A 22,491-nucleotide genomic window follows, 5' to 3' on the forward strand; every position below is an offset into this window, starting at 1 on the left:
CTCGGCATGAAGAAAATTTAGTGGAAATTAAGAAAATTTAGTTAATATAATTAAATTATAATTTTTGGTTATTTTTTTTCTAATATATCCTTATAGTAGTATCAATAAAGATTAAATAATCCATTAAATTATTTTGAAATTAATCTAATAATTAATTAAATAGACTTTTATTAAAAAATTAAAAGGTTAATTAATATGCTAATTTTATTTATATCATGATAATACAGTTTTCTAATTATTGTATTTGTTGAAAAAAAAAACATATTAAATATAGTTAATTTTATATTGAGAAAAGGATACAATCCCAGGGAACGATGCCGTTCTGATAAGCTGTTTGATTACTCACCAGGAGAACAAGAGATGAATTCATATATTTCTTGCTGTACAAACTGCACAATTTCATACTTTCACCAGGAAGGAAAAATTATTCTTTTTTCTGCCAAAAGATCTGCATACATTTTAAACATCAAAGTAGAGCAAAATCTGCAGGCTTCCGCTTCATTGCCGTAGCATCACTAAGGCACTGTTTGTTCAAGAATGTTGTTGCAGATTTCACAAATGTTCTATGATATATATACTTAAGTTGTTTCTTGATTTGCTTCTGATTGTTCGTTCGTTTCTTGATCTCTCGTGAAATCAACTAAGTTTCTCTCAACTAAACTCTTCTTACCTTGAGACCAAAGAAGGCACTACACTAGCAATTTGCTTGATAAGATTGAAAATAAGTTTACCTTCAAAGCCTGTATGTTTTGACATCTTTTATTCAGGTTTTGAAATTTGCAGAACGGATCTTTTCCCTGTTTAAAGTTTTTTCAAGAATCACTCTGCGTTTAATTATGCTATAATTCTTCATTAACTCCTTGTTTTTCAAACTAATCCAATGTGAACATTTTACATGTACGAGTTTACACTTCACACAGCTTTTTAAGAAAATCCAAGCTGTCTGGTTTTTTCTATGTCTGGAAGCCATGTGCTTCCGACCTAATTACATATAAAAGATTAGGCTAAAGAAATCCCAAGAGTTTCTTTTTTTTTTTTTTTTTTTCTACACTGTTGTTCAATTTTGTTCTGCTTCGACTTTTTTTGTTCTTTAATCGTTCCCACGTACGCGTATCTTAATTCACTAATGGCTTTTCCCAAAAGTTTTTTTTTTTTTACAGTGTTGTTCAAATTTGTTCTGCTTTGACTTTTTTTGTTCTTTAATCGTTCCCGCGTACGCGTATCTTAATTCACTAATGGCTTTTATTTACCTACGCTCTTCTTCGTACTTTGACAAGGCCAGTCCTATTATCAGAGTGCCTTTGCAAAGAATCAAAGAAGCCATGTGTGGGATCATTTTCATGCTAGTTATGTTCAATTATCTTGCATTTTCTGGTGGCAATATTCTAGATGAGTTCAGCTTTAATGGCCAATTATTACAGCAAGATGGTGGTGCAGACCTTAACTCTTCCAACGGTCTAATAAAGCTAACAAATGATACCTCACGTATCAAAGGACATGTCTTCTACTACAATCCTATTCGATTCAAGAACTCTAGCAATAGCAGTCTTGTCTCCTCTTTCTCCACCACCTTTATTTTTGCGATTGTACCTGAATATCCAAAACTTGGCGGCCATGGATTTGCTTTTGCTATTTCTCCTTCAAAAGAAATTCCTGACGGCCTCCCTAGCCAATATCTTGGCCTTTTCAACTCAGCCAATGTTGGCAATGATTCAAACCATATAGTTGCTGTGGAGTTCGACACAGTCCAAGATTTTGAATTTGGAGACATAAATGACAACCATGTGGGGATTGATATCAATAGTTTGGAATCTGTAACAGCTGCTCCTGCAGGTTACTACGCTGATAATAAATTCATAGAGATTGATCTTGCAAGTGCAAAACCACTGCAGGTTTGGGTAGAATATGATGGTGTGGATAAAATACTTAACGTTACTATCCATCCAATACATATCAAGAAGCCGAAGCTCCCTCTTTTGTCTTTAAACAAAGATCTCTCTCTATATCTCTACGATCATATGTATGTTGGCTTTTCATCCTCCAGTGGGTTACTGTCATCTTCTCATTATATTTTGGGTTGGAGTTTTAAGATGAATGGCCAAGCCCAAGATTTTGACATATCTCACCTTCCTAAAGTCCCAGGTGTTGGAATTGAGGAGGGAAGGTATAGAAAAATACAAAAGATGTTGGCAGTAATATTATCTTTAATAGGAGGTACTTTTCTGTTAATTTTAATTTTCGGAGTTGTTCTGATCTATAGAAAGAAAAAATTGATTCAAGTTCTTGAGGATTGGGAGGTGCTTTATGGACCTCACAGGTTTACTTATAAAGACTTGTTCACAGCTGCAAAGGGCTTTAAAGAGAAGCAACTTCTTGGGAAAGGAGGTTTTGGTAGGGTATATAAAGGAGTTTTACCCTCGTCAAATGCACAAATTGCAGTGAAACGAATTTCTCACGAGTCTAAACAAGGAATGAGAGAATTCGTAGCTGAAATAGCAACCATTGGCCGCCTCAGGCATCCAAACTTAGTTCGTCTACTGGGTTATTGCAGGCGCAAGAGCCAACTCTATTTAGTTTACGACTATATGCCTAATGGAAGTCTTGACAAGTTCCTTTATGGTCAACCTAATTTCATACTGGACTGGAGCCAAAGATTCAACATCATAAAAAATGTTGCATCTGCACTATTCTATTTACATCAACAATGGGTACAGGTAATCATTCATAGAGACATAAAGCCTGCTAATGTTCTCTTAGATAATGAAATGAACGCAAGACTGGGAGATTTCGGGCTTGCTAAGTTATGTGATCATGGTTTTGATCCTCAAACCACTCGTATAGCAGGCACTCTTGGATATATAGCTCCAGAGCTTGCGCGAAGTGGGAAAGCAAGCACAGCTACCGATATATTTGCTTTTGGTGTATTTATGCTAGAGATTGTTTGTGGTAGAAGGCCAGTAAACCCACGAGCCTCGTCGCCTGAGGAAATAATTTTGATGGATTGGGTGATGGATTGTTGGGACAAGGGAGATATTTTAGAGACAGTTGATTATAGAATAGAGAAGGGATATGTTATAGATGAAGTTGAATTGGTTTTGAAATTGGGATTATTGTGTTCACATGCTGTAGCTGCAGTTAGGCCAAGCATGGCTAGTGTGATGCAATTCTTAGATGGAGTAGCTCCATTGCCGGATAACTTGAGTTCTATTATAAAATCCAGGGAGTTCAACGATGTCTCTACTAACGAAGCAGGGGAACCAGTTGATGTTTCGATTGAAGAGATCTCCATTCCTTCAATAACATTAACAGAATCATTTGCCTCTCATGGTCGCTGAAGTTGTTAAAGATAAGAATTTCATTCCATGAAAAAAAATCGAAACTTTAAGAATTGAAATGAAGATTACTTTTCAGTTTTGGTTCTGTTTCTTATTAAGATTTTAGCGAAGTTACATTGAATAGAACCAAATTAAAGAACTGGTTTATGAAGAAGTTTTTTCTTTAATTTTTTTTTAGGTATTTTAGATTTTTATTATTACTAGTTCTTTTTATAATATGCATTTTGCTAGTGATATGCTTATTTTTTATACTCCTTTAGTTTTTTATTTATATAATTAAAATATAAATTTTTATTTAGATTGCAATAAATATAGTGGTTTTTATATATAGTAAAATATTCTTTTTAATTATATATCTCGCACCGTAATACCTCTTATTGAAAAAAATTGATATATTTATTTCTCTCTTTAAAATAACAATTTAAATATGAAATATGTCATTTATATTCTCTTCAACATACTGATTTATAGAGTTTTTATTCTACGCTTGTTGTTTTATTTTTTGTTTAAGTACCAAATTAATTCATAAAAAGCATCATACAGTTTTTATTTTACATTTTATAATTAATTTACATGTTTTGTTAATAAATTTCACTATTACCTCTTTCAGTAAATAAATATACTTTAACAATAGAATAAGAAATTAATCTAATAAACCAAATAAATATTTGTAAATAATAATTATTTTTATTTTTATTTTTTTAACCCATCACAATCATGAAGTCATTTAAAAAATTTATTGTTATAATTATATTCCTTAGTACAAAGAATAAGATTTGAATTAAATAAGATATCGATATAAGTAATTAAATTTGAGATGTTTAAAAATATAATTTTTTATCTTATTTTTTGGCCAATCAAATTAGAGCGCAATTTATAATTAAAAAAAAAAAACTTAACCATACCCCTTTTAAATCAAAATTTTAATTATCTAGATATATTTATTTAAAATAAATTTGAAAAAATAAAAATTTGTAAATACCTCATATTTACATATATACATTTAAAATAATAATGTTGAAGATAATAAATAAAAATATAATAATAATAATAATAAATCTCAAAAATTATTTAATTATTATTAAAATTATAATAAAATAAAACATAATTAGACATAATGAGATAATAAAAGTAAAATTTTAAATTTTCAAATGCTTAATTGTTTATATGTATTTATCTATTGAAAAAAAGTTAAAAAAACTCCAATCAAATTATAGAACATTTAAATTTCATTAAGGGTATTATTGTAACATTAATTATCTATTAAGCGTAATATTTAAAATAAAATTTAACTCGTCATAAATAAGGTTATTTTAGAATATTTAAAATTTCAGTGAATGCATTATAGGTGATCTCATTATTCTGCCCCTCATTCTCACTTTTATATATTGTATAAATAGATAGATATATTATAGATTATAAATTTATTTTATTATCTATTAAGTTAAATAGAGCAAACTAATATATATAATAAATACTGAAATATGTAACATGTATTTAGCTATAACATTTAATTTAAATCCTAAATTAAATAAATTAAAAACATATGTAGTAAACAAAAAAAATATTCAATTTTCATGTATAGTCTTATTATATAACATAAATAATTAAAAATAAAATATTTATTAATATATAGTTGACGTTAATTATCTACTAAGCATAATATTTAAAATAAAATTTAATTGGTTATTAATAAGGTCATTTTAGAACATTTCAAATTTAATTAATGATAATGTTAATTATTTATTAAGTATAATATTTAAAATAAAATTTAATTGGTTATTAATAAAGTTATTTTAGGATACTTAAAATTGTACTAAGGGCATTATAGATAATCTCATTATTTCCTCCCTCATTTCCACTATTATATATAGTATTAGTCTTTTTTATGATGTGCATTACACATTAACTATACTTGTTCTTTATTCTTATTTAATTTTTTATTTATATAATACTAAAATATAAATTTTTATTTAAATTAGAATAATTATAATAATTAATTTACAATGCAATTTGCATTAAACATTACTTTTAATATTATTTTTATATATAGTATAGATAGATTATAAAATAATGTGAACCCGGTGGAGAGTCAAATAATGAACTTGAGAAGAAAGGAAATGCTTTGAATTAAGAAATTTAGAAGTTAAGAACCTTTCCTTTCTATTGTTTTTGGGGCAAGACCAAGACCCAGACCCAGACGGACGCGTAGCAGCGAAAAGGTCAAGTAAGACAAGTGCTAATGTGCACTCGAGCTGTGATTGAATCACGACCGTAAAAATTAGCAGTGTAGATCACATGGCCATCGTCTTTAATAAAGTTAGCCCAGGTGTCCCTAAATGATGCTGTAAGCCTGTACTAATTGTACTGATTTACAATTAAGGAAAAAGATTAATTATTCTTCCTTGTCCTTTTCTTTTTCTTTTAAAATTATTCCTTGTCCTTAATTACTTTGATTCTTCATTTTTTTTCTTTCTTGCTTGACATGATTTGCTTATATGATATTTCTTGATCTTGACGATAATAACTGAAAAATAAAAAAAAAATCCAATAAAATGTGGTGCAATTGAAAAATCTTTATTTTATAAATAGCAGAATAAGAGAATTATAATAATTATAGATTTAATGTCATTTATTAAAAAAAAATACATTTTAAATAATATTAGTATTTCAAAATTTATTATTCAAATTATAATTTTTACATTTGCAATTGATTGTTTATTCGAAAAGGATTAGATAAATCAAATGTGGGCTCCAAAAACCAAAATACGATAAGTTCCTAATCCTATGGATAAGGTGGATCGTAAGATGCAATTTGATATATGCGATTGTACGCTAGAATATGCCAAAACCCACTCGGCTTTTAGAAAAGCAAGATCCACGTGGACCATGTATTTAACTATATCTCACCCACCACGATCTTGGACCAAGATTACGATAGGCTTCGAAGATTGTTCCCTCACCGTACACGTGTCGTATTCCGTCACTAAGAAAACGTGTGAAAAAAATATTCTAAAAAGAAAAATGAAGTTATTTTCTTCCTTTTCCCATCTGAATAAAATTTCAACTAAAATTATTTTCTTATTATATTATTTCTAAAGTTTTAAAATATAATAAAATATATTTAAAGAAAAATCAAATGTCATATCAACCCTCTATATTTTAATTTAAAAATTAAATATTTATATAGATGGTCAACTATTGATGTTTAAAAAAAATATGGTGTACAATGTATACAGAACAGAACAAAATGGAAATAACTTATGGGTAGTTTTTTTTTTTTTTTAAAGATGATTATCCAAAAATTTTAAATTATGTTAATGGTTAGCTTTTAGATCCAAGTTGTGATTTGTTGTATTTATTTTGATACAAATGACCACATATTTAAAACTTTGATTTTATCTCTTTTGCTTTTCATCAATAAAAATTGGAAATAAAAATAAAAAAAAGGTGGTGAAAAGAAAGTTCATCCCTTTAATTTCTTTTACAATGATTTTCAACTTTTTTTTCTTGCAAAAAAGTTTTCTATTTTCTTAGAAACATCTGGAATAATTACTGAAGCTTTTTAAATAATGACTATTGAAGTGTTAATTCAAAATTTATTAAAGGGTGATCAAATTGATAAATTTCATTCTCTCTATAAAAAGAAATCTCACCTCAAAAGTGAATTTTTTTTAATTATTTTTTTATTAATAATTTAATTTAAATTGCTTAATTTTATTAAAAAATATTCTTTAAATCTATTAATTTTATTTTTCAACTATAACGTTGAAATGTACAATTTTATGAATTTTGGGTGAATTTTTTTTTTTTTTTAAATACTAGCCCAAAGCCCAAATATTACGCACTTGATGATACATGATACGATTGGTCTCACAAAATCTTTGGTCAACCAGAGAGTCTCGTTTTCATTGACTAGATCAGCGGCTTAGCACGGAGGAACGAGTTCTGCGAAGTATCTAATAATTCCCTTTATCCGTAATGATAACCTAAATTATGTACATTGGATATAAGGATATAGTTTCTCTCTCTCTGTCTCTCTTCCTAATTTCTCTCTCTCCTGCGACAGCCAGGGGACTTGGAGAAAACATTGCCATTTCTCAGGGCCATGTAATTCGAATCCTCTCAGATCCGGATCATATCAAATTCCCCACCTATTTTATACGAAACCGGAATCAGCCATGACTAGGCGGTGCTCGCATTGCAGCCACAACGGCCACAATTCGCGGACCTGCCCTAACCGTGGGGTCAAGCTCTTCGGGGTTCGATTGACCGACGGGTCGATCCGGAAAAGTGCTAGTATGGGCAATTTGAGCCATTATACCGGATCACCTAACCCGGGTGGTGCGCTTGCATCCGGGTCCAACAACCCCGGATCACCTGGGGAGACGCCCGATCATGGCGCCGCTGCTGATGGTTACGCTTCTGAGGATTTCGTTGCTGGGTCTTCTTCCAGCCGTGAGCGAAAGAAAGGTTAGGCATATGCGTACTTCTACTTTAGCTAAAGCTCAATTTTTTTTTTGGATGTTAATCTTAGAATTGGATTTGGATGATTGTTTTTGCCTATTTCTTATGTGGATTTACAACCTTGCAATGAATAGTTAATTTGGTTTTTAATTGATGATTTTGGTTCAGTTGATGATTTTGGAGTACAGACTGATTGAGATTTGAGATAAAAAAATAAGAAATAAGCCTAACAAAATGAAGTTGATTACGAGTTTGATTTGACTAGATGTGCCATGCTATATGTAAATAACTGCATTAAATCTAAATAAAGGAATACAATGGTTTGTTCCCCTAGAATGAAATGGTGTTTTGTTTAGTTGTGGGGAGCTAGCCTAATGCTTTTTGACCCTCCATAGCTAGGTCAACCCATTACTTAAAAAAAAACATCTTTTAGCTGTTTGATGCCCCCCAACAGTTTCTGATTCTAAATGCTCTATTTTGAAGTTCTTCTTCTTCTTTTTTATCAGCTAGAAATTGTTTTGAATTTATGCTATACCTGCTCCACCAATGCAAGATGTTAAAATTGTTCCCATCTAGCGAGGCAGTAAGTGGGATATTTCTTTGAGGATGGTCTCTTTAAAGCTCCTTCATAATAAAGGGTGCTAATTATGACTTCTAAGATTTACTACCTTATTTTGGATTAGGCTTGTGTGGGATAATTTTGTATTTTCTGGCAACTGTCAACTGATTGCTTTCCTCTTTTTTTTTTTTTTTTTCTTGTGAGGATGTCTGCCCCTCAAAAGCGAAATCAATAACTTTAGGGTAGTATTTTCCTGTAGGACAAACTGCTTAATGAAATACAACATGACATGTCGTTTTATGCTACAGACTGGTAACTCAAACTTATATTTTCCAGCAGTCAGTCATGAATTGGGTTTATTGCCTGATCTGATTTATTCATAAGTAAAGCAGAATATAATATATTTCTACACGAGGATACTTTGGAGAAAGTCCACAATTAGAAGTTTCTAAGGCATCTATAACCTTGCAATTGGATGGAGGGATTTGAAATTGTGATACATGAATTTGATAATATATACGTTTACTTTAATTGCTTAGGTCTATGGATAGGTGAGGTTTATGAACATGGAAAAATATGAATATGAAGTACCCTGTAAAAAAAGTATCATTTTTAATTCACTTCAAAATTCTATTTTCTTTGAGCACATTAACGAATCTAATTAAAAAGGGCTGATTTTCACTTGGATGATGTAAATTAAAATCAAATCAAAATCTCTCATTCAAAATCATCATACTCAAGCAGAGAGATTTTTGTTTTGCTTGCGAAATATGCTCTTATTTCTCTTCAATGACGAATTCTTATGCAGGTGTTCCATGGACTGAAGAGGAACATAGGATGTTTCTTCTTGGTTTGCAGAAGCTTGGGAAAGGTGATTGGCGAGGAATTGCGCGCAATTATGTTATATCAAGGACGCCTACTCAGGTGGCCAGTCATGCGCAGAAGTATTTCATCAGGCAAAGCAATGTCTCGAGGAGGAAAAGGCGGTCCAGTCTGTTTGATATTGTTGCTGATGAAGTGAGCACCGTTCTTTTTTCCGTACTCCTATAACTAGATTAACTAGTCATGCGTGTTCCAACACGCTCATGCTCTACTCAATTTTAAAATCTAGTATATGATAATTTTGTTCATTGCTGGAAAGAAAAGAGTTTATATAAACATGCCATTTTCGTCTTGTTACAAGGTAATTTTTGATTGGTTTTTGGAACATTCATCTATTGCAAACCATAAAAGAACTAGATCTGTTTTCCTGGACATAAACCTGGCACTGGCAGTCCCATCTTTTTTTGGTTCTTATCCTGGGTTTGTGAATATACAGTTCTTTCACATTGGGATAATTTGATTTGCTTGTGCAAGCATTTGCGCTTATTTTGGCATAGGGAACTTAATAGGATTTTCAGATGTCTCTAAAGGCCAGCAGTGCCGATCATTATTATGCTGTTTCACAGTCTTCTATATGACATTGTACAAATCTCATATTAGCTCATGTTCATTTTGTGTATTTGTGAAGCCTTTTAACATTTTTTTGTTTTTTCAGTGCCCTTATCTGATGTCTCTTTTTCTTTTTCATTTGCAGCCAGTTGACACTCCAATGATATCACAAGACTTCTTGTCTGCCAACCATCCCCAGACTGAAACACAAATCGATGATCCGAATCCGTTGCCTGCTCCTCCTCCATTGGATGAAGAATGTGAATCAATGGATTCTACAAACTCCAATGAGACAGATGCTGCTCCTCCAAAGCCAGATAGTTCACAGTCAGTTTACCCAGTTATATACCCAGCTTATATCCCACCATTCTTCCCATTTTCTTTTCCACTGTGGTCAGCATACAATGCGGAGCCAAGTAAGAAGGAGGAGACTCACGAGGTTCTCAAGCCAACAGCAGTACATTCAAAAAGCCCAATCAACGTTGATGAGCTGGTTGGCATGTCAAAACTAAGTTTAGGAGACTCTATTGGCCCCTCGTCTCTTTCCTTGAAATTGCTTGAAGGGTCTTCAAGACAATCTGCTTTTCATGCTAATCCAGCCTCTAACGATTCAAACATGAACTCAAACGGCAGCCCAATCCATGCAGTTTAAAGGAAGCCTTTTTTGCAGGCATGGGATTTGTAGGTTAGCTCAGTGCTGATGAGCTTCATAGTTACTGTTTATACAAGACAATAATGTCAATGTGCAGTCTGTCTTGGGTTAATTTGCATATTCGTTTGTGGGATCGTTTAATAAATTTTATTTCTTTTTAATTTCATCTTTTTCCAAAGAATCAGTAGTTTGTTTTAGATGGTAACTTGGTGTAGGCTGTAGGAGCTTGTCAGAAATTATTTGAATCTTTAACATTTATATTAATTTGAGGAGGGTTGTTACTCTCTCTGTTTTTTCGAGGAAGTTATTCTGCTTCATCAGTTATCTCTTTTAAGTTGGTTATTTGAATCCTATTCCAAAAATAGTCTTTTAATCCATTCCACTCTCTCCCAAGTTATTTGGTAATTAATAATGGTTTGTAAATTAATAAAGCCATTTTATCAAAATAATTCCATAATTTTTAAAATTTATATAGCATATTATGAAAATTGTAGCATATTATTTATTTTATTATTGATGCTGCTGTAGTGGTATCGTAACAAAATAAAATGACGTCTTACCCTATTCTAAAATCTTTTAATAAATAATTTTTTAAAAATAAAATTCCAGTAATGTGTGGTTATTATTGTATATTTCATAATATTATTCTGGTCTTAGTAAATGAAAAAAATTAATAAAATACCCCGATAATAACAATTAAATTTATAAAAATTATAGAAGATCAAAAAATAACAATGCCTACAAGGCCAATGGCTTAAGTTGCGTAACTTCCTCTTCCTGCCTGAAAGATAAAGCATACAGTTTCTTGCCTGAATCTTAGGACAGAGCCATGAACAGCATTCTCAATTTACACAGAAACACAACCAAATCATGGACCAAGAAAAAACCTTTAATTCCTTACAGATCTCCAGTCTTTATTTTACTGATCTCCATCTTCACACTCTTCACTTTTCTGATTCTCTTCACTTCCTACACTAAGTTCTCCAATTCTGTTTCCCATCAAACCTCAAATCCCCAATCGTCATGCAGCAGATTCCAATCCTTAACCGGTGGAGAGAAGTTCCTGTGGTACGCACCGCACAGTGGGTTCAGCAACCAGCTATCGGAGTTCAAGAATGGGATACTGATGGCGGGGATTTTGAATAGAACGTTAATTGTGCCTCCGGTTCTGGATCACCATGCTGTTGCTCTTGGCAGTTGCCCAAAATTTAGGGTTTTGAAGCCTAAAGTGATTAGGTACTCCGTCTGGGATCAGGCGATTGAGCTTCTCAAGACTGGGAGGTTTGAGCTTTGTTTCTCTCTCTAGTCTGTGTATTTTGATCTTGATTTTTGTATGTATTCACGATATTCGTTTCTTTAATTTGTTGAAAAAGGTGCTAGACGACTCATTTACAGGTTTTACTACTGAAAAGTTTTGATTTTGTTATCTTTATTTGGTTTTGCTTGTTTACTTAATTGATTGAAGCGAGCAATTCAGATAATATTTGGCTCTTTTCCTAGATCCTTGAGAAAATTATAGGAAGAAAATTGAAGTTGAACAAAAGAATATATAGATTCTTTATTTTATGCTGGTTGGATGTGTGAGAATTTGAATGTTCAGTTTAACTGAGATCAGCAACCTTATTGGGTTTAGTTGAGTAAATTCTTTTTGTTGGGTTGTGTTTGGTAGGATGGAATGCAATATGATGTACTGAAAAATGTAATGTATTAAAATGGTATGGTCATTCTGTTCCTATTTGTGGTTATAAATGTCGAAATTAATTTATTGTATTAATCATTTGATGGTGGCAATGCCGGATTGATGGTAGATAGAATCATAAAAGAAAAAATAAGTAATGAAGTTAGTAAAGTAATCATAATTACACAGATCTTTGTATCTAATGAGAATTCCATTAGCTGAAGTAATAGTGATTAATTAATTCAATGGGTGTTCAATTTCAATAAATTTTCTTTGTGCAACTAAATAAAGTAACGAGACATGTAATGCAGCTTCATTACATTACATCTTTGATTACATCCGACCAAACATAGCCTCGCATAGTGAACAAGTTTTATGTTTTGTTGCGTAGTTTTCCAAATTCAATGCCAAGAATTTTACTCCTAGCTGAACAAAAGACTGCTAAATGATGGAGTTTGGATTTTGTATATTGTTTCCCATCACTTTTCCCACTTTTTTAGAGAATTAAATGATGTTCTTCTTCTGGTTCTTCGTTCTTCAAATGAATTCCAAATATTATGCATTCTCTCATATCGTCCACATGCCATTTCATTTGCAGATATGTCTCTATGGTTGACATTGTTGACATTTCATCATTAGTGCCTTCCTCCATTCGAGCCATAGATTTCAGGATATTTGCATCTTTGTGGTGCAGTGGGAATAAGGATTTTACTTGCATGAGTGATTTGAATACACAGTCCTCTTTTTTTGATAGCCTTAGGCAGTGCGGATCTAGTTTATCTGGGGTTAATGGTAATATAGATAAATGTTTATATGCTGTAGATGAAGATTGCAAAACCACAGTTTGGACTTACAAGAATGGTGAAGAGGATGGGGCATTAGATTCATTCCAACCCGATGAGCAACTGAAGAAGAAAAAAAATATTTCATACATTAGGAGGCGCCGAGATGTATATATGGCACTTGGACCTGATTCTAAATCTGACTCTGCAGTTGTTTTGGCATTTGGAAGCCTATTCACTGCCCCATACAAGGGTTCAGAGTTGTATATTGATATACATGAGGTGCAGAGTGATCAAAGGATACAATCTTTGATTGAGAAAAGTAAATTTCTTCCCTTTGTTCCTGAAATCTTAAGTGCAGGGAAGAAGTTTGCTTTGGAGACTATAAGGGCTCCTTTTCTTTGTGCCCAGCTCAGGTTGTTAGATGGGCAGTTTAAGAATCACCGGGAAGCCACTTTTCTGGGCTTGAAACAGAAGTTAGAATCTCTGAAGCAGACGGCTCCGCAACCCATTCATATTTTTGTAATGACTGATCTTCCTGAAGGCAATTGGATTGGAAGTTACTTGGGGGACCTGGCGAGGGACTCAGACAATTTTAAATTGTACTTTCTGAGAGAAGAAGACGAATTGATTGTACAAACAGCAAAGGAAATTGCAGATGCAGGGCATGGTTTGAGGTTTAGATCACCATGGAATATTGATGGACTGCACAAGATGAGTTTGCATTGTCCTTATGAGAGATTGCCTGATGTGCTTTTATATCTAGAGGAAAGCATTTGTGCTTGTGCTTCACTCGGTTTTGTTGGGACTCCTGGATCAACTATTGCTGAAAGTATAGAGCTGATGAGGAACTCCAGTGTATGTGCAAAGTCGTAGCTCGACTCCAACATGACATGTGGCTATTGTCATAAGTTCCGTCACTGGACCTATGCCTGAAGGTTCTTTTTCTCCTGTTAAGCAAGATTGATCAATCTGAGCCTAATGCTTCTGCACTTTGCAGCTAAACATAGAGGTGCCGGAAGTCGTATGCATCCTTATTCTATCCTAGGATCCTCGATGGTTCATTCAGCACACAAGACTTGAACTTTTTGGAAGACTTAACAGCTCTGTTTCTTGGAAATATCTTTTCCCTATGCGACATTCCAACTAAGGTAAGGTCAAGAACTATTCTATTTAGTTTCTACTTGTTTTCGGAAAATATTTTATCTTTCTGAATTTTTTGATGTTTAGATTACTTTGAAAAATCGGCCAAGTTATTTTCAAGGAAAATGACTTTATTTTTTAAAAGGAGTAAAATATTTTCCGAATACTCTAATAAATTTATTACAACTATGTAAATACACATTTATATTAATCCATCTATCACTGGTATTCAACATTATCAATCACATTTAGTCAGTGTTCAGCGTTATCGATTGCATTTAGTCACTGTCGACCATCGACCACCAATATTGGTTACTGATGACTACTACAATTTATTATTTTTTTGTATTTTTTCTCATGTTTAACTTATAAATTTTTTATGATTCTAAATATTTTTATAATCTTATAAATGATAAATTTTGATACTTTTTAACTGATTTTCAATATTGGAATCGAACGATATAAAATAAATTATTAGGAAAATATTTTCCAAAGATAAATTATTTTTTGGAGAAAAAACGAATCCTTATATTTGCTATCACTTTGCATTTTGTGGAATAAAAAATGTTACTATTTGATGTACATAGAGATTTAGCATGCTGCTCATGGTACTGTGGACAATTAATTGATTAATTAATTTTTTCATTCAGAGTTGTCACGTTCAAATTAGTTTTCTATATTTGATTGCAATTAGTTATTTTTTTTCATTCAGAGTTGTCACGTTCCAATTAGTTTTCTATATTTGATTGCAATTAGTTTTTTTTTTTTTCATTCAGAGTTGTCAAATATAAATTGGTTTTCTATATTTGATTGCAATTAGTTATTTTTTTCATTCAGAGTTGTCAAGTATAAATTGGTTTTCTATATTTGACTGCAATTAGTTATTTTTTTCCATTCAGAGTTGTCACGTTCAAATTAGTTTTCTATATTTGATTGCAATTAGTTATTTTTTTCGTTCAGAGTTGTCAAGTATAAATTGGTTTTCTATATTTGATTGCAATTAGTTGTTTTTTTCATTCAGAGTTGTCAAGTATAAATTGGTTTTCTATATTTGATTGCAATTTTTTTTTTCCTATTATTTTTATAAAATTTGTAAGAAGTTGTATACTTTTCAATCGTAAGGTTGATTTTTTTAAATTTGGTTGTAATGTTCCTCTATTACTTCTGTAAGAAATTTAATATTGTTCAATTAGGTGACAAATTAAAGGGGAGAGGATGAGGGTGAGGGTGATGTGCAAATATGGAAGTAAATGATCTTTACTTTGGATGTTGGCATTGGCTTGTTAGCTTATGTTAATTTACCATTGAGTATAATTTGTGATGGGAATTTTATTGAAAAGTGTATAGATTACTACCTCCGTTCCATAATATTTGTCATATTTGAGAACATGATTTGTTCCGAAATATTTATAATATTTGTGATTTCAAGAAATAATAAATATTTTTTCATATTTACCTTTATACATGACAATAATTATTATTATTTAATTTAGTGGTTTTTTTTAAAAAATTAATACTATTAAACCAAGTGTAATATAGTCAAGTTATTTAATAATTTTATTGTAATTAAAATAAATTTAATAGTTTCTTAAACAATGTAAAATTTTAAATATGTGACGAATATTAAGAAATGTGCAGTACGATTCCATTTTTTGCTGCGGAAAGAATTGGATAGAAAATAAAAGATTACACATTTGAGCGGTGGATTTTATGAAAAGCTAACTTCTCGTTTAAAATCTTCTCTTAAAAGTGGGCTCCTATGGCTGAAATAGTACTTATTTTTGGAGCATTTATTTCAATGTTTATCACAATTATGCAGACTGATGGCGGTTGGGGGTGGACCAATCTCCCGCCACTACTGCATCCATTATTCACAGTTGCTGGTTTGCCTAAAATGCGAAATAATAATAATAATAATATTAAACATTTATTTTTTGCTTGCCTAAAATTAATAAGAAATTATTAGCAGTCCACCGCATAGCCTACCAGTAAATAAATAGAATAATCCAATTACATAGGTAATAATCGAAAATTAGAAGCTAGAGAGCTGACAGGCAGGCAGGAGCTTTGGTTTTTTTTTTTTGTCCATCAACTTTTATTTTTTATTCCAAAATTATAAGTGTGAAACCATTTGTTTCTATTTCCCTGGATCTAATATTATATGTTCCCTGGGTGAAAAAAAAAATATAAATTTGTTTCTATTTTTATAAATATTAAGAAAAAAAATATTAGTTTTTCTACATTTTTCTTAATCTAATCCAAACGTCATTTACTAAACGTTAAAATGTCATTTTAGCTAAAGAATTAAATAAAAGAATTATCGATTATAAAATACAATATATAGAGATTTATTTAACAATTAAAAAATGATTTATAATTTACAATAGAAAAAAGGTAAGTCTATATTTTGCAACGTGCGTAAATTGAAATTCCACTAGTCGATGTGGCCGGTGGCCATCTCTTATTGAATAAAAATATAAAAAATTATACATTGGGAAACACGATCTACAAATATCATGGGAATTGACAACCCGATCCATTAGTTATCCGAATATCTCTTAATTGTATTTGCCAATTTTGGTGAAACCATTTCGCTATTTTTTTTCCCTCAAAAAAAAAAAAAAAAAAAAAAAAAAAAAAAACTGACTATTTTTTCTTACATTTCTCTTCTGTTCTGAGAACCAAAACTCTGATTATTCATTACCTGAATTTTAATTTCTTTGACCAAATGGAGGGCGTCGATCACTTGGCTCACGAGAGAAGCAAAACTCAGTTCGATGTCGACGAGATGAAGATCGTCTGGGCTGGTTCCCGCCATGCCTTCGAAGTCTCCGATCGCATGGCTCGTCTTGTGGCCAGCGATCCTGTAATTTTTGGCCTCTTCTATAATTCTTAGTTTAGATTCATACGCTGTGTGATATTTTCTTGGGTTGTTGCTAGCTCCGGTGATTTTGATTTATCGACTGTTATGGGTGTCTTTTTAGCTTTATAATTTAATTTTGTGGTTATGATATTAGATTTTTAATTGGTTGACCTTGATATGTGATTCGAAGGTGAAAATAACAGGAAGAATTAAAACTGACGTAATTTAGTAGTTACCAATAAATTAATACATTAGTATGATAAATTTTTACTTTTTAATTGGTTGGACTTGATTCTTTTGATCTTTGTCGTCAAAAATTTATGCTTTATATCTTGATCTTTTTTTTTTATTTAGTCTCTTTTTCATGTCTTTATCGTAGGCATTTCGAAAGGATAACAGAGTTATGTTGAGTAGGAAAGAATTGTTTAAAAACACTCTGAGGAAAGCGGCTCATGCATGGAAACTTATCATTGAGCTTCGTCTTTCTGGTGGGTCTTCAATTGCGTTCATCTGTATATAATTAAGATCGTTTCGGTTACTGTCTAATCTCGCAAGTTTTCTTATTACAGAAGAAGAGGCAGGTAAGATGAGGTCTTTTGTGGATGAACCTGCTTACACGGATCTTCATTGGGTAAGTTTCATTCCTTTGTTTGTTGGTTACGTTTTTTTGAATTATCGTCATATTAGTTGTGAAAATTTTATATCAAAATGTCAAGGTAGTCTTTTGCATGTTTATCTCTGAATACATTATGAAAAGGATCCTCAGTGTCGGTATGAATATACCATCTAATACTTCCTCTCTCTCTGGTGTGGAGTAGGGAATGTTTATTCCAGCAATTAAAGGACAGGGTACTGAAGAGCAGCAACAGAAGTGGCTACCTTTGGCATATAAGATGCAAATAATTGGCTGCTATGCACAAACTGAACTTGGCCATGGCTCCAATGTTCAAGGACTTGAAACCACTGCGACCTTTGATCCTATGACAGATGAATTTGTCATTCATAGTCCCACACTGACTTCTAGCAAAGTAAGTAAATTGTTTAATGAGATAGATTCATTGATTTTACATGTTAGCCCTTGAAGACTGGGAGGGATGCTGTCTCTTAAATCTTGTACTCACCTGGTGCAAATTTGCCCAGAATTGATCTTGGCCCCCCTCCATTTCTCAAATCTATGGAAGTTGACAAAGGGATGTATAGATGATCACAATATAAGCAGTTTTCCATCTTAATCTTCTGCGCAGGATAATGCTCGTATTTTTCTTTAAGTTTGTTGCTGGTGCACATGAATGAAAGCTACAGTGTTTGTGAAATATGAAACAGCAAACGCATTGAAATTTCAATCTTGTTATTGATATCTTTTTCCTCTTTATGTAGTGGTGGCCTGGTGGATTGGGTAAAGTGTCCACACATGCTGTTGTTTACGCGCGTCTTATAGCTGATGGTGAACAACATGGAGTGCATGGTAAGTAGTGACACATATTGTTCCAAATTGCATGTATTGTAATTGCTCCACCAAGTATATGCGCTAAAATGTTTCAATTCAGGCTTTATTGTCCAGCTTCGGAGTTTGGATGATCACATGCCTCTTCCAGGCATAACAGTTGGTGATATTGGAATGAAATTTGGGAGTGGGGCATATAATACTATGGACAATGGTGTTTTAAGATTTGATCACGTGCGCATCCCGAGGAATCAAATGTTGATGCGGTAGGTTCTCAACACCTTTTTTTTCCTCCCTTCCCAAAAATGTTTGAGGTTTCATATGTTCTTTTTTATCATTATAATTTATTATTTTGAATTGCCTCGATTTAAGGAATTGAAGTCAAATAGATTATTGGTTTTCTAACTGTATTGTAATATTGACATTTTGGAGAATATGTGGAGTTTGAGTGCTGGTCTTTTATTGACCCAAATTCTGTGGTATTATCATGACTCATGTTTTCTTTTTCACTACAAATGTTACAGGGTAATGCAGGTTACAAGGGAAGGAAAATGTGTCCAATCTTATGTTCCACGACAGCTGATTTATGGCACAATGGTGTATGTGCGGCAAACAATTGTAGCTGATGCTTCCTCTGCTTTATCAAGGGCAGTTTGTATTGCCACTAGGTATAGTGCTGTCCGCAGACAATTTGGTTCCCAGGATGGTGGTCTTGAGACCCAGGTAGTTTTTGAAACCAAACTCTCTGTAATAGTTCGTGTAGAACTCTATTTATTTATGAGAAAAATTCTGAATGAGATCTGTGAACAATCTTGCTTTTGGTGAATTTGCATTGCCAGTAATAGTATAATATGATGTGTTCTACTGTGTTACTTGAATTTAGCAAAATGTTGTTGCAATTTATTTACTCCCTGCAATGGTAAGGGAAATTTTTATGGATATTATCTATTCGTGAATACTGCTATAGTTATAGTCTTGTAGAATTTGCCCCATATGAAATATCTAACATGATCTTGCTGGTCTAGTAGATGCATTTGCACCACAACATATTGAAGTGTCTGTAAGTTGTACTCTGTATGACAACTGATGTTGAAATGCTTGCTTAGTTTTTTGATATTAGGAGTATAATCTTGACAGTTTTGTTGCTTTTTTCCCCATTGATTGATTGGACATTAATATTTTAATCATTTTCATAAAATGTGTCTCATGTTCTCACTGTCCACTCTGTTTTTAGGTGATTGATTACAAAACTCAGCAAAGTAGACTCTTTCCTTTGCTGGCTTCTGCATATGCTTTTAGATTTGTTGGTGAATGGTTGAAATGGCTTTATACGGATGTAACCCAGAGGTTGCAGGCCAATGATTTCTCAACATTGCCTGAGGCTCATGCATGTACTGCGGGTTTGAAGTCTTTGACTACTTCTGCCACTGCTGTAAGTCACTACCGATTTATCCCCAAAACACAAATTTCCATAATAGTTTTTGACCTTTTGTCAAATTGGACATCCATAACAATTACAAACACCCCTCGCCCCCCAACCCAAAAAAAAAAAAAAAAAAAAAAAAAAATCTCTTTGGCATCTTTTGATTAACAAGAATTTTATTTTGGTTGCAGGACGCCATTGAAGAATGTAGGAAACTTTGTGGTGGACATGGTTACCTTAGTGCCAGTGGGCTTCCAGAATTGTTTGCTGTTTATATTCCAGCCTGTACATATGAAGGGGACAATGTTGTGCTGCTTTTACAGGCATGTGGAATATGCATGGTTTTCATTGATTTTTGATGAGTGAAGAAACAAATATAATTAAAGAAGAGTATGGGGATTTTATGTAGAAACAGGGGCCATCAGCTGCAAAAGAAAAATGTGAAAAAAAAAAAAAAAAAGAAAAAACATTTGCCTGAATATTTGATTGAATGTCCATTTGATCAATAGTCATCTAAATGAAAATGTCTATAAGAATACTTATATAGGCATTACAAAATGAACGCTGATGCAACCCTAAAATTTGTAACCGGTGGTCCTGCATCAGGGGGGCATATGTTATACTTCCAGAATTTCCATTTGAACAACAAGAAGCTGTGGTTACAGTTTATTGAATTCAACATGTGCTGATTGTCGTCTGTCAATAGAGGACTTGCTTATCCTCCTTAAAGGCAAACTATAAGCACAATCCATTGGTTAAACTTGACATACTTAGTCATTTAGCATGCCTAGACTTGGAACATGCTTGAAACAAGACTCAGTGGGATAGTTTTATTTTGCAGTTATACCTATTGTTTGTGTGTTGCCTGATGGCAATATAATTAGATTACTAGTTACTTCTAAACTGTTACTGATATTCTTGTTAAAATTCTGTTGCAGGTCGCTAGATTTCTCATGAAGACTGTTTCTCAGCTGGGTTCTGGAAAGAAGCCTGTTGGAACCACAGCTTATATGGCACGGGCAGAGGATCTTTTGCAGTGTCAGTGTAGTGTTAAGGAAGGTATTAATTTTGTCATGTTATAGTATTGTGCTGCTTCATGCTGTCATTATAATATTTCAAGGAATTGTTTGTAAAAAGTTTCACTGTAAGATTAATGACATACAAGATCATGATTTTAAGCTTCATAAATATGAATAAAACGTACTTGGTTTGTTGGTAAATATTGTTTCACAAAGTTTGAAGCCTCTTTTGCATAAATTTTAACTTGATACCAGCTAATTTTGCTAGATTGTGAATGTGTTCGAACTTAGTTTACTGACGTTTGCATCTTGATTGCAGTTGAAGATTGGTTAAAGCCTAGTGTAATATTAGAGGCATTTGAAGCCAGGGCTCTTAGGATGTGTGTTGCCCGTGCTCAAAGCCTTAACCAGTTTCCTAATCCTGAAGAAGGTATTTCTCTTCTCTATGCCTTAACTCAGGAACATGTATTTACATATCTGTTTCCTTCTCTCTTATTTTTTCTATCAACTGATGAACAATTAAGAATTCCTGAAGTGATGAAAATTATCGTCAAAATCCCTCTGAAACAACTGTTAGATGGTGCCGCTCTTTATTGGATTGATTCGATGTATTTTTCCACCAGCAACTTTTAATAGTTTGAATTTAGCTAAAAAGGTGTTTACAATTTAATAATGAAAGTAAATTCAACATTCACATGCTCCGTTATGCAGAAAACCTGAATGCTTTTTTTTTTATTTTTTCTCTTTTAGAGGTTGAGACGCTGTGTATCACTAGATTTTGTGTTCTCACTTATTCTTTCTTTTGCTTCAGGTTTTGCCGAACTCTCTGCTGATCTTGTTGAGGCAGCAATTGCTCATTGCCAGTATATTGTTGTTTCCAAGTAAGCTCATTTGTTCTTCATATAGCCACATTTGTATCCCAAATTCAACAATTGATTAGTTACTTTATCTCTTAAAACTTCTTTTTACTTCTAGGTTCATTGAGAAATTAAAGCAAGATATACCAGGAAAAGGAGTGAAAGAACAGTTGCAGATTCTGTGCAACATTTATGCTTTGAACCTCCTACACAAACATGTTGGTGATTTTCTCTCCACCGGGTGCATAACACCAAAGCAAGCTTCACTTGCAAACGATCAGCTGAGATCTTTATATTCCCAGGTTAGTCTCAAGTGATTGGTTTTGATTCATTCTAGTTATTCTTTCATATGCACCATCTAAGTTTATGCTTTGAATTCATGGATTAGCTCCGTCGCAATGCGATTGCTCTTGTTGATGCATTTAACTACACTGATCACTACCTGGGCTCGGTTCTTGGTCGATATGATGGAAACGTGTATCCTAAACTTTATGAAGAAGCATGGAAGGATCCTCTAAATGATTCCGTCGTGCCTGATGGTTACCATGAATACGTTCGTCCCATGCTGAAGCAACAACTCCGTAATGCAAGACTGTGAAGTCTAAAGAGGAATAAAGCAGTTAGAGCTCTTTGATGTTGTGGGTAATAATACAAATGAAGTTGTAATAAAATTTACCAGAAGTGTCACCTGAAAGGTGAAGGTTATTGGAGAGCTCTGGTTGATAGTCATTTTTGCTGTATCCAAGTTAATGGCAAATTATTTATTTCTTTTTTAGTGTACATGGAGGCTTAATATGTTGTTGACTACTTGGTAAATGCCTGCAATTAGCCGTAGTAA

The 22,491-nt window shown here is 32.6% G+C and overlaps 4 protein-coding genes across 5 annotated transcripts; all 4 read left to right on the top strand.

The window, feature by feature from the left end:
• The first annotated feature begins 1,239 nt into the window (after positions 1-1,239).
• Positions 1,240-3,566, top strand: LOC105632375 (Concanavalin A-like lectin protein kinase family protein). The gene has a single exon (XM_012214745.4). It carries the CDS (start codon positions 1,323-1,325, stop codon positions 3,333-3,335), a length of 2,013 nt encoding a protein of 670 aa, XP_012070135.2. The 5' UTR covers positions 1,240-1,322; the 3' UTR covers positions 3,336-3,566.
• Positions 3,567-7,340: 3,774 nt separating this feature from the next.
• On the top strand, positions 7,341-10,747 carry LOC105632298 (myb-like transcription factor family protein). Its single transcript, XM_012214642.3, has 3 exons — positions 7,341-7,808; positions 9,170-9,378; positions 9,938-10,747. The coding sequence occupies exons 1-3, from the start codon at positions 7,517-7,519 to the stop codon at positions 10,442-10,444; spliced, it is 1,008 nt and encodes a 335-aa protein (XP_012070032.1). The 5' UTR covers positions 7,341-7,516; the 3' UTR covers positions 10,445-10,747.
• A 414-nt stretch (positions 10,748-11,161) lies between these two features.
• On the top strand, positions 11,162-15,510 carry LOC105632297 (O-fucosyltransferase family protein). 2 transcript variants are annotated; one of them, XM_012214641.4, is made up of 3 exons: positions 11,162-11,725; positions 12,721-13,815; positions 13,905-15,510. In XM_012214641.4, exons 1-2 carry the CDS (start codon positions 11,274-11,276, stop codon positions 13,778-13,780), a joined length of 1,512 nt encoding a protein of 503 aa, XP_012070031.1. In that variant the 5' UTR covers positions 11,162-11,273; the 3' UTR covers positions 13,781-13,815; positions 13,905-15,510. The 2 variants fall into 2 exon arrangements, with proteins under 2 accessions (XP_012070031.1, XP_012070030.1); XM_012214640.4 differs by having other exon boundaries at positions 12,721-15,510.
• A 1,157-nt stretch (positions 15,511-16,667) lies between these two features.
• On the top strand, positions 16,668-22,433 carry LOC105632296 (peroxisomal acyl-coenzyme A oxidase 1). The gene is made up of 14 exons (XM_012214639.4): positions 16,668-16,913; positions 17,290-17,398; positions 17,480-17,541; positions 17,729-17,938; positions 18,288-18,375; positions 18,458-18,620; positions 18,879-19,077; positions 19,589-19,786; positions 19,969-20,100; positions 20,716-20,836; positions 21,116-21,226; positions 21,608-21,677; positions 21,772-21,955; positions 22,042-22,433. The coding sequence occupies exons 1-14, from the start codon at positions 16,776-16,778 to the stop codon at positions 22,249-22,251; spliced, it is 1,995 nt and encodes a 664-aa protein (XP_012070029.1). The 5' UTR covers positions 16,668-16,775; the 3' UTR covers positions 22,252-22,433.
• The last annotated feature ends 58 nt before the right edge of the window (positions 22,434-22,491 follow it).

This window comes from Jatropha curcas, chromosome 4, assembly GCF_041381405.1.
Source record: "Jatropha curcas cultivar XTBG-Jc1 chromosome 4, XTBG_Jcur_1.0, whole genome shotgun sequence".
Taxonomy (NCBI): domain Eukaryota; kingdom Viridiplantae; phylum Streptophyta; class Magnoliopsida; order Malpighiales; family Euphorbiaceae; genus Jatropha; species Jatropha curcas.

Coding starts and splice junctions, on each gene's coding strand:
- LOC105632375 (XM_012214745.4), top strand. CDS start 1,323: ATGTGTGGGATCATTTTCATGCTAGTTATGTTCAATTATCTTGCATTT.
- LOC105632296 (XM_012214639.4), top strand. CDS start 16,776: ATGGAGGGCGTCGATCACTTGGCTCACGAGAGAAGCAAAACTCAGTTC. Junction 17,399..17,479: donor CATTGAGCTTCGTCTTTCTG/GTGGGTCTTCAA, acceptor TTCTTATTACAG/AAGAAGAGGCAGGTAAGATG. Junction 17,542..17,728: donor CTTACACGGATCTTCATTGG/GTAAGTTTCATT, acceptor GGTGTGGAGTAG/GGAATGTTTATTCCAGCAAT.
- LOC105632297 (XM_012214640.4), top strand. CDS start 11,274: ATGAACAGCATTCTCAATTTACACAGAAACACAACCAAATCATGGACC. Junction 11,726..12,720: donor GAGCTTCTCAAGACTGGGAG/GTTTGAGCTTTG, acceptor TTTCATTTGCAG/ATATGTCTCTATGGTTGACA.
- LOC105632298 (XM_012214642.3), top strand. CDS start 7,517: ATGACTAGGCGGTGCTCGCATTGCAGCCACAACGGCCACAATTCGCGG. Junction 7,809..9,169: donor CAGCCGTGAGCGAAAGAAAG/GTTAGGCATATG, acceptor ATTCTTATGCAG/GTGTTCCATGGACTGAAGAG. Junction 9,379..9,937: donor TTGATATTGTTGCTGATGAA/GTGAGCACCGTT, acceptor TTTCATTTGCAG/CCAGTTGACACTCCAATGAT.